The sequence below is a fragment of the Aplysia californica genome, unplaced genomic scaffold, assembly GCF_000002075.1.
Source record: "Aplysia californica isolate F4 #8 unplaced genomic scaffold, AplCal3.0 scaffold01463, whole genome shotgun sequence".
NCBI classification, from domain to species: Eukaryota; Metazoa; Mollusca; class Gastropoda; order Aplysiida; family Aplysiidae; genus Aplysia; species Aplysia californica.
Genome location: NW_004798733.1, coordinates 23,881 through 35,294, shown reverse-complemented (window position 1 = coordinate 35,294; position 11,414 = coordinate 23,881). Strand labels below are relative to the sequence as shown.

The 11,414-nt window shown below is 40.5% G+C and overlaps 1 protein-coding gene across 1 annotated transcript in view; it reads right to left on the bottom strand.

Moving 5' to 3' along the window:
- LOC101855768 overlaps window positions 1-8,411 on the bottom strand; it is a gene marked incomplete in the record, with an annotated part of 21,179 nt that extends 12,768 nt beyond the window's left edge. Inside the window, 2 exon segments of the mRNA XM_005112885.3 lie at window positions 2,609-2,977; window positions 8,237-8,411. Coding sequence (XP_005112942.2) covers window positions 2,609-2,977; window positions 8,237-8,285 — 418 coding nt within the window.
- Between the last annotated feature and the right edge of the window lie 3,003 nt (window positions 8,412-11,414).

Below are 11,414 nucleotides of genomic sequence, written 5' to 3'. Positions count from 1 at the left end.
CGATCAGACAGACAGACAGACAGACAGATAGACTGACAGAGACAAACAAAACAGCAGACAGAAAGACAGACAGACGGATAGACAGACAGACAGACAGACAGACAGACAGACAGACAGAGACAAACAAAAACAGCAGACGGAAAGAAAAATAACGGCGTCTTCTAATTGTCCACATGCAATATCGTTTTTATAAACATCATCCCAGTTGCATTAAGATTAAGATGGAATTTAAAGCAATTCGCCACAACAATATCTACGTCTACTTTTACTATTAGTTTCAGCAAGATTTCAACTGCACTTGCAATACAATAGGGTCAGAGATTCACGCCCCTATCAACACAATTTAGATCATTTAAGAGATGGGTTACAATACTACCCCCCTGCTTGTCCGGGCCAACACAGGCTGAAAGGGATGTAAAATGATGAAACGTCCCAGAAAAACATGCAGAGATAATCGATTTTTTTTTTACAGAAAACAGGAATTCAACTTTCACCTCTTGCGTGTGATGGTGCAGCACCTGAACGCTACACCACAAACGCAAGCAGCAAAAAGTAAGCCATGCTGTGTTCAGTGATAAAGAATGGATGCACCTGAACGCTACACCACAAATGCTAGCAAAGAGTAAGCCATGCTGTGTTCAGTGATAAAGAATGGATGGAAGCGCATTAAAGGGCTACGAAGCGCGCATTCAGGCCCAAAGTAGGGTTCATTGGGAACAGAGCAGGCTTTTCTACACACCGCTTCTTCTGTGTTTGAATTGAAGCTCCAACAGCACTTTATGTCACAGTTTTACACCTCTTCCAACATCATTAGGTCCTATTTTTACATTTAAACCTAAACAGCGGACACACCAAAGTGAATGTCACACATTCCGTACAGTTACAAGTAGAAATGTCCAAGTGTTGTATTATTTCCTTCCACCACCGGAGGTGTTATAATTATTCCTTTCAATATATAAAAATGTTTAAAATTCAAGCTACTTCCATCTTACATTTGTGAACCGTGCTGACAAAATGAGTTACTTCTTGCAATCCAAGAATGAAGATATTAGCCAAAAATCGGCACTTGGGTCAAATTAGTAGATTTTCAATTGATGCCATTTTGTTCAAGTCTACCGTGTCTTTTATTATTCCATACTTACAATTGTACAAACTCCACCTATAAAGTTGATGTATTAATTTCCATGAGGCTCTAAATGTGAGAGTAACTCATTTTGTCAGCACGCCTCACATTTGTGTATATTTATAACAATTTCAATTGTAGGTCTTTATTTCATTACGTGAATACATACGGGTTCCCGCCCTTTAACTCTTTCACTACCGGGGGGGGGGGGGTTTCCTCACCGTGACCGGGCCCTATCTGTGACCTACTTTCTGATTCTGCCTACCGTCGGACAAATTAAAGATCTTAGAAGTTCAATTTTCAATACTAGCCACATGTATTATACACGGAAATAAAGAAAAAATAATGACCTATCTCAACATGTTGCTAAAATCGATCATTCTGAAGCCTGAGGTTTCAGATTTGATTATTACAAAAATAGGAGTGGTGTTCAAGCCGAAAGTGGAGAGCCATGAAACACAGCTCGCGATACTGAAAGAGTTCTAAAAGCTCTAAGGTTACTTTCCCAGAAGCGCCACCACCGATTCTTACACTACAGCCTACGATGGGACCAAGCCAAGTCAATGGAGGGCCTTGAGGCCTCCCTTAAAGCCTACGATGGGACCAAGCCAAGTCAATGGAGGGTCTTGAGGCCTCCCTTAAAGCCTACAATGGGACCAAGCCAAGTCAATGGAGGGCCTTGAGGCCTCCCTTAAAGCCTACAATGGGACCAAGCCAAGTCAATGGAGGGCCTTGAAGCCTCCCTTACAGCCTAACATGGGACCAAGCCAAGTCAATGGAGGGTCTTGAGGCCTCCCTTAAAGCCTACAATGGGACCAAGCCAAGTCAATGGAGGGCCTTGAGGCCTCCCTTACAGCCTAACATGGGACCAAACTAATTCAATGGAGGGCCTTGAGGCCTCCCTTACAGCCTAACATGGGACCAAACTAAGTCAATGGAGGGCCTTGAGGCCTCCCTTACAGCCTAGGATGGGACCAAACTAATTCAATGGAGGGCCTTGAGGCCTCCCTTACAGCCTAACATGGGACCAAGCCAAGTCAATGGAGGGCCTTGAGGCCTCCCTTACAGCCTAACATGGGACCAAACTAAGTCAATGGAGGGCCTGGAGGCCTCCTTTACAGCCTAACATGGGACCAAACTAAGTCAATGGAGGGCCTTGAAACCCCATAAAAAACACAAACTAATGACCGCAGCGTTAGGTATTCGAACCAGGGTCATCCACATCAGAGCCAAGCATGACCTTAGAGGACAAAACAGTGTGTCCCTACACTTTCCAGAGACGGGAAAAGGCAAAGAACGACAGAGGAACAAGTGGAAGGAACAAGTGGAAGGAACAAGTGGAAGGAACAAGTGGAAGGAACAAGTGGAAGGAACAAGTGGAAGGAACAAGTGGAAGGAACAAGTGGAAGGAACAAGTGGAAGGAACAAGTGGAAGGAACAAGTGGAAGGAACAAGTGGAAGGAACAATCTTGAAAGAACTTTTACCTTTGATGGTAACCTCCTTACTGCTGGTTGCCGTGGCCGTGGCGGTTGTGACATACGTCAAATCACAGACGTACTTCACTCGTTCAGCACCAACAATTTCATCTTGGCAATTGGCGTTTGAAATATTCACTGTGTAGGTGTCGCTGTTGTAAGATATACGAGTGGGTGGTTTATCAGTAGTAATATTACCATTTATGATGTGGTTCACCAGCGTTGTTTTGTTTGAACCGATGTCCTTTGAGATTTGAATGATAACAACCAACCCCAGGCTGCCAGACACCTGACACTGAACGGTAAACCACTGTCCAAGTTCAGCGTCAGACACCACAGTGCTCACAGTCATTTGGGTAGAAGCTAGGCAGGTAACAACTGAAAAGATAAAAGTTACAACGAATTTAAAAACCATCTGAACCTGTAGAGTTTTTTGCAAATATAACAAGGCAATACACCACAAGGAAAAAAATCAACTAAAACATATATCGACTATGATAGATAGACCTGAATACAGGAGTGGAAAAGAGACTTTAAATAGAAATAAGTGTCACCACACGATGGAATCAGGCACTCATCATTTTTGGGGCGCATAGAGTATTTGATTTCATCTCATTCTTCTGTCTTGCTTTTGATGAAAAAGACACAGGTTTATCTTGAATAATAGAAGTAGAAGTCGAGACATTTTCAAGTTGTTTCTTTTCCCTGCTGACACAAAGTAAAACTTTTACTGTAAAATGTTGATGCACCGAGCAGAGTTCATTACTCCACTAACTTAACTTGCAACTGTAGTACTTCACTCACTGACATATATAAGCAGGTTGCACAATGATCAGTCGGTGCATGATAAAGATAATAATAGTTTGTGAGGCATTGTGGTGAAATCAAGCGCTCATCAAAATAATGAAATCAAAGAAACTGGCATTTTTCTAGCCGTTGGGCAATATTTTTCTGAATAAATTTTCTTTTTTTTTTTGCTCAACACCTTTTGCCTTTCATGTCCCTTCAAATACACATTTCAGAGTGGATTACACAGAAAAACTTGATTAAAAGCACAAAAATGTAAATTTTCAGTTTCCAAGGACTCTGAAGCCATGAAAGTCACCAAACTTTGGCGCCCATTTTCTCTCCCATGTTTACCTCTGAAACCAGGCGACCTCCACCTTCTTCAATCGCAAAAATCACGACTTCTATTCACGACAGATGGGTAATTTTTTCGCCAAAATCACGGCAAATAAACAAGCTTTAAGAGAACACCAAAAAGTTACATATTTATGATACTATGACCAAAAACTGATAAGTGCCGGATTCCACCCTACTGTGACCGTGACACATTTTATAATATTTAAATAGCATGCACCAAGAGGGTTCTAAACGCTGTACAATGCAGAATTATCGTTCAACTTAATCAGTAATCAAAGGACACAAAAAGCACAAATGTGCTGTGAGACCATTCAACAAACTACAAGACACACACACGCTAACAATACTCCCTGTCCCACACACAAAATTTACCAAATCACTGGCTAAGGTGTTGAACAAAAATGTGTCTTTAAATAGACTTTTCTGCAACTCTCTGATCTTATGATATAATACACACATTGCTTTCAAAAGCAAATCCCAAAGTTTTGCATATATATATATATGGGAAGAAAAAGGTCTTCCACTGAACTTGTTAGACTTTACTCTCATGAGATTCTCATCTGCAATCTCAAATGTCTTGATTATGACTCAATTTAAAGGTCTTTATTAAAGATATACAGCGGTGTTTTGTTGTTCGTGCAATGGCCACATAAAAGAACATATCTACTTTGAATGGGAGTAGTTGGATAGCAAGGAAACTTAGCACATTCCAACAAGCACCCTCTGGCGTGTGCAGATCGACTACTGTTCATTAGCTGTAGGGGTTCGTTCAGTGTGGAGTTTTAGGTGTTTTTTATTTTAAAGATCTCTCGCCTCTCATTCGAAAGTCAAATTAAACTAAGAAAACAGTCGCCCCTTCCACCGGAAAAGGTATTTTTTGTCAGTGTAACCATTTTAAAAAGGCCGGCACTATTTCTCTGAACGTTCGGGAAAATAAAGCTGGGCACTATTTCTCCGAACACTCTGAAATCACATCCTTTCCCGCAAATTTAGGATATTATAATATTATATAGATCTATAATTATAGTATAGGCCTACCAAAGATTGTTCGTATACAATGTGGTTCAATCGGTCCAAAAAATGTCCGCAGTAAATATTTATATAAAGAAATGCTACAGTTCCAAACAGTTTTTGGATATGCCTATGAAGGGTGCTGCTCTTAAACTTAATGTGTTGTGTTCACTCGTGTGCTGTCTAGATCTAGATCTACGGAGGGTTATTGATAACGACACATAGAACTAGCATCTGCGTTTGTCGCGGCCGCGACCAATCAATCGTGGCTCGATTTTTGGGCATTTGTTGGTCCCCGAATCGGGTGAAAAAAGTCAAATAAAAAAAATAATTTTAAAAAGTTCAAGAAACCGAACCTCTTTACTTTTGAAAGAGAGTTCACCAAGCTCCACTTCGTCTCTTTCTCACTTGTTGTCACCACGTTTATTTGTTGAATACGTTACAGTTACTTTTATTTTTTCCTCTTTGTGGTGTTTTATTTTGTTAGTGTGTATTTTTTTCTCTCTTGTTATTGTTCTGATGTGTTGTTGTTCTATCAATTTTTTTTGTTGGGGAAAAAAAGGGGGGCCGGGGGGATGTTGTATAGTGTAACATCATTTAATTTGTTTGTTTGTTTTTGTAAAGTGTTTTACGGCGCTCGCAACTGCATACGGTCATATGAGCGCGCGGGACACACCTAATATTTTCAGTTGGTAGGAAATTTTGAATTTTGCCCGGGTGGCGGCCGAAGCCTACTCTTATCGATTTTAGACCACCAAGGGATCTTTAACGTGCGCAACTTGCACACGGGCCCTCCGAGATTTTTCGCCCTTGTCCGAGAAGGCTAGGTGTAGATCTTTCCTACCACAAGATCAGGGGTGTGACAGAAAGACAGCAGTAAGGAGGAGCCAAGAAGTAGCAGTAGAAAGGCTGCAGAAAGAGTCAGGAGCCCAGAGGAGGGGGCAAAGGAGGTGAGGGGGTGGGGGCAGAAAGTGGAATTGAAAGCAGACAACAGAACATTGTTAGAGAACAGGAAAGGAGGTGAAAGGAGATAATTTTAGAGAAGAAAATTTTTCGGTCGCTACCCGGATTCGAACCCGGGACCTTTGAATGAGAGGCCAACACCTTAACCTCTAGGCCACGAGAGCCCCCTTCATTTAATTTGATGGTCCTACCTTCATTAGATTCTAAATATGTATATATATAGATTTAAATGTGTTATGTTAAAGCGTACGTTCCACCAAAATCGATTACATGTACTGACACTGGCAGGCCCCTTAATGTGTGTGATTCCATAATTTACATGTAATATCCTGTACTTTGTTTTAAAATTACGCACATTAAGTAGTTAAAACAGCCAATCTTCTTCGGACAGGTGGACTCACACCCTTATTTGTTTATTTTTGTGGTTGTTTATGGGTTGTTCTAATTTTGATTTCATTCGGTTGTGAAACTTTTCTTTTTCACGTTTTTACACTCATCTAAAAATCTCTAGACTAGTTCTTGAAAATTGAAATAGATATATAGATCTAGACCTAAAAATTTGCTCCTGTGTGTGTGTGTGTGTGTGTGTGTGTGTGTGTGTGTGTGTGTGTGTGTGTGTGTGTGTGTGTGTGTGTAGTGTGTGTGTAAGTGGAGAGAGGAGTGTGTGTGTGTTTGTTTTTCGGGCTTTATTTCAGCCTTTATTCAGTAACAGTTCAAACTTTATTTCAGCCTTTATTCAGTAACAGTTCAAAGTATACAAAAATAGAAATACAGGATCCATTCACTCCAGGGCTCATGAGTCGTTCCTCTCTTTCAGTTTCACTCATTCATTCAATTCCCGTGTTCTCTCTCGCGGCTCATCTCCGTCCGCATGACTTCCACACCCCACACCTCCCTCCAGGCACACACAAAGAAAATCTCACTCATTCCCTTGCCACCCTGCAAACCATGATGAACAATATTAGCAAAACACTGCCTTAGCCGCATTCCTTTCGTTCGTGAGCTGCCCTGTGGACCAGGCCAGGGGGGTCGGTGTCATTCCCTTGTAGTTGCTGTCGCCTGTGGATACACTTGTACTCGTACATTCTTCCTTTCACCTGCTCTGTCACTCACACAGTCTCTCCATCCACAGCTCAGCTCGTCATACGTTCAAAAGTTTCCCACTGATCATGTTTAGTTAGTGTGTGTATAAGTTTGTGTGTGTACATGTGCAAGATGGTGGTGGGTGTGTGGTGGGTGTTACAGAAGGTTGTCTGTAGGCGGGCTTGCCATGCGGTGTTCCTTCCCAGTTCCCAGACCAGAGGCAGAATGAAAGTTGGCGCCGAACTCTTGCAATAAATAGGCAAAAAATCACGAGATCCGAAGCCGGAAACCGTTCGGAGAAATAAAGATCAGCACTATTTCTCCGAACGTTAGGAGAAATAATCACTTCATTTTAAAAAAGCGTTTTCTGAAATTTGAATTCTAATTTATTCAAAAACTTGTTAGTAAAAAAAAAATTAATATTCAAAACATCTAAAAATCTCTAGAGATCTCGATTTCTAGCTCTAGAAATTGAATTCGAAGCAAAAATTGCTTCCCCGGTCCTCGCAGAATGGCAGAATGAAAGAGGACGCCGAAATCTTGCAAATATATATAACCTAAAAATCTCGAGAACCGAAATCGTTCAGAGAAATAGATCTAGAATCTAGATCTAGACCTAGATTTAGATTTTAGATCTAGATCTAGATGTCAAGTTTATTTTCCCAAGCGTTCGGAGAAATAGTCACTTCGCTTTTTAATTCAGAGTGATTATTCTCACCTGGGCCTGGGGTCAGGATAAACTGGATATTATTCTCACCCAGGCTGAGAATAAAATTGATACTAACTAGATCTAGGATCTAGATCTATATTCTCACCCCGAGTGAGAATAACGACAGCCCACTATTCTCACTCTTTTTTTCATTTCGGGCATCATAGGACCCCTGTCACTGAGGGCTCCAAGAGACAAAACTCACCTCCCTCTCTCACTCCGCAGAGCCTATGAGGCGTCTAAAATCGCCAACGGGCGGGCCAGCTCTCTAAGGTGGAAGGCGACTATTGTCGAGGCTTACCATTGTCGATTTGGGGGAAAACCAAATCCTCCATTACTTTTAATCTCCTTGGATATACAGCAAGGGACCGCAATTGTACAGGAGTGCCAAGCCCAAGCTGCCCACTTCCTGAACTCGAAACTTTGTCCAAAGAGGAGAAATTATTACGGCAGATCGTTCGGAATTTCTCCTCGGCTCGAGTTCGAGGAGGAAGACTACTACTGTAGAATATACCTTGCCCATTACACATAAAAAGAAAGGTCAATGGTTGGGGAGGAGGCTGTAATTTTAAGACTGAAAATAATAGTTTACGGACTCAAGACTGCAATTTACAGGATGAGGAACTGATACAGACAGGCGACTCGGAACTTCCCGAGAGTCCGAATGAATCAGAACTCTTAACAAAACTCGTTAAGTTCGTTCCAGGTGCTCATTTGTAATTACTTACCTGATAAAATAATCAATGAAATATTTAGCAAACTCGCTGATGAAGTCATCTTGCGTATATTTGATGCTATTCCTTTACACAATATAAACGAAAATTCAAGAAAAAAGCACAATAATATTCATTGTGGGTTCCCAAGTTTACACTAACAATCCGCCATGTTTAGCGTTTCATTTACTTCCGTGTGATATCCCGACAGCCTTTACGACCAGAGCTCGACCTACTTTCTCAAACTTAGATAACGGTGTTGACGATTTTTCTGCACCCCAAATAGTATTATACATTGTCTCAGTGGATCGCATTACAGTGCCATTTTCGAAAACAAAGACACACACACACACACACACACACACACACACACACACACACTCACGCATTTACACACAAGGAATCTGTCCAGTCCTCGCATGACACATATTGTTGTTATAATGAATATGTCGTCATCATCAAGAGCTAGATCTGTGACCGACGTCGGCCATCATGGTGCCCCATTCTTTTTTCTGTTCGGATGCTCACCAAAAAAACCCAACTATATTTCCTTATCTTTTCCCGTGACCCATCAGTTTAGGCTTTTTACAAGTAAGTTGCTCTGGGCCTACCCTTGCCGCCATTTGCTTTCAATTTTACAAGTGAAAGCAGCATGTTCGAGGTCTGTATGTTTACTTCAGTATCCCAGAATTTGAATATGTTTCTTCCCTAGTGTTTTCATCATCGAGTAGCCCACGTGGAATTCTTCAAGTACAACCTCATTAGATTTCTTTTCCTTCCAAGAAATTCTCAACAGTCTTCTAAGAAACCAAGGAGGGTGGTTGGCGGGTGCTCTGGTGTGGTTTGTTCCATCTTTTCTATTAACTATCTATCGTCCTAATCTTCCCTCTTTCTTTTTTTTTTAATTTGTTACTCTCTTGTAACACCTCTAATCTTCAGCACTTATGTCTTATATGACCTTATAGTGTTGCAAATGACATTGAATTCTTACTAAAACAGCACAATTTTGTTGCTTCTATTTGGTTTCCAGCGTCCTTGGTGATTGTCCAGCATTCACAGCCATAAACATGTAGAACATAGAACCGTAAAAACACTCCTATTTTGTTTGTAATTGACACATGATTACATTTTGGGGGATTGAACTCATTTTACTGAAACTGTCCTCAACTGCACTGTAATTTATGTATACAGTCATACTTTTTATTTTGCCCTGATTAGCCCACGGTCAACGGTGCTCACTCATTACATCCTTTATTTATTTTTCCACTACCAAACGGTTGCAAGTCAAAACGCACACGAACCAACTTAGTTATTGGCTTCTTCTTTTTTTTGTGTGTTTCCCCAACCTTTCCATGCATCATATCACGAGAACGAAAAGAGATCTTACGACACAAAAACAAAAATGAACAAACAAAATAATAATAATAATAATAATAATAATAATAATATTAATAATAATAATAATAAAAATAATAATAATAATAATAATAATAATAATAATAATAATAATAATAATAATAATAATAGATAGCATTATAGCGCATAATATCCCCGCTCAACAGCAGGCTCTATGCGCTTTACACTATATTATTACCCCAGCAGACCATAGAACACTCCGAAACATTTTCAGCTTCCCGGGAAGCATACAGTGCAAGCAGCCGATTAAGCGCTCAAACACTAACAAACTGACAAGATCTTTCGCTGTCTATAGCCGGGTACCCATTCCCACCTGGGTGAAGTGAGGAAAATTCGTGTAAAGTGCCTTTCCCAAGGACACAACGTCGGGTCCCTGACGGGATTCGAACCCACGACCTTACGGTTGCGAGTCCGAGAGCCTAACCACTAGGCCACCGACGCCACAAATCATACACATTACAAGAATGGGAAGTTAAAATTTCCAACAGACAAAAATAAATGGAAGAAAGCTGGGAAATGTACGACTTCAAACAGTTAGGATAAACGAAAACAGCGGATGGGATGTGTACTAAAGATGTAAGATGCAGAACAGGCAATAGCAAAACACAAGACAATGCAACCAAACAGCATTGTAATATTATGGAAAGACAGTGAGTACCAAGAGTCTCAAAGTTAGGGCCATTAGTTATGTATGAGTGTGAGGCCTAGGTATTTAAAAAAAAGGGAAGACATATAAGCAGAACCAAGCAAAAGTAATGTGATTTTATCGAACGCTGCTTTGTGTCAACTTTTCTTGTAAAAGAACAAATGAAAATGCCTTGAAAGAACTTGATACACAGTGTAGTGTGTTTTCTATGATCAAAAAAAGGAAGCGCAAATATCTGGGACACACGAATGGAAACATAAAAAACGGACCTGATGACAATCGTGCTTCATGGCAAAAATAGAGGGGAAAATGTTATATGGATCAAAGACCTACAACACTCGTTGAAAGTTGTAAGCTATATAAAGTACGACGTTGATCAATTACTTAATGAAATAATTCACCAGAGCGGAGAAATTAATCTCTTATTTGTTTTAATTCCCTCAAGAGTGTTAATTTAGTAAATGACTTCAAAATGCTCAAAATTCTGTGCTGCTGACTGTATGTTCTACTATTTACTACTTAATTATTTTTTAAATGATACGTGACGTACTGGTACAATCACCTGTCCGGTTTTCCAATCGACGAAGAAATCGCGCGACGTATTTCAATGGGGAACAAAAATTACTCGGCACCGGGTAGAGTTCCACTTGTGACAGCGACAAAATACTACAAGGCTACTACTACCTGTAGTGTGCGTGTGTATGTGTGTGTGTGTGTGTGTGTGTGTGTGTGTGTGTGTGTGTCATCCACAGTTGGGAGTGGTCAGAGGGGCCCACATCCTGGGGCCATACGAATTATTATTCAAACATGTTAAAGTCTAATTAAGCTCATACGACTGTGTTCATAGTTTACGATCGGTGGACCTTTGAATAATTATTTTTTATTATCATTATGTTACGTGAAAAATTGCATTTTAAAAATCTAGACTAGATCTAGATCTAGATCTATTTATTTTTTTAATTCACACCCCTTCCCGACCAATCATAATAGCGCTTAGTCGCTTAGTCTACCGGTGTTTGCGAAACGTTATCATCGCACGCAAATGACGGGAGTGTTATCCTGTGTGTGGAGATTGGCCCTAGTTTTTTTCTTCGAGCAGGCCTAAGCTAAGGCTTAGATTTTTTATGTAAA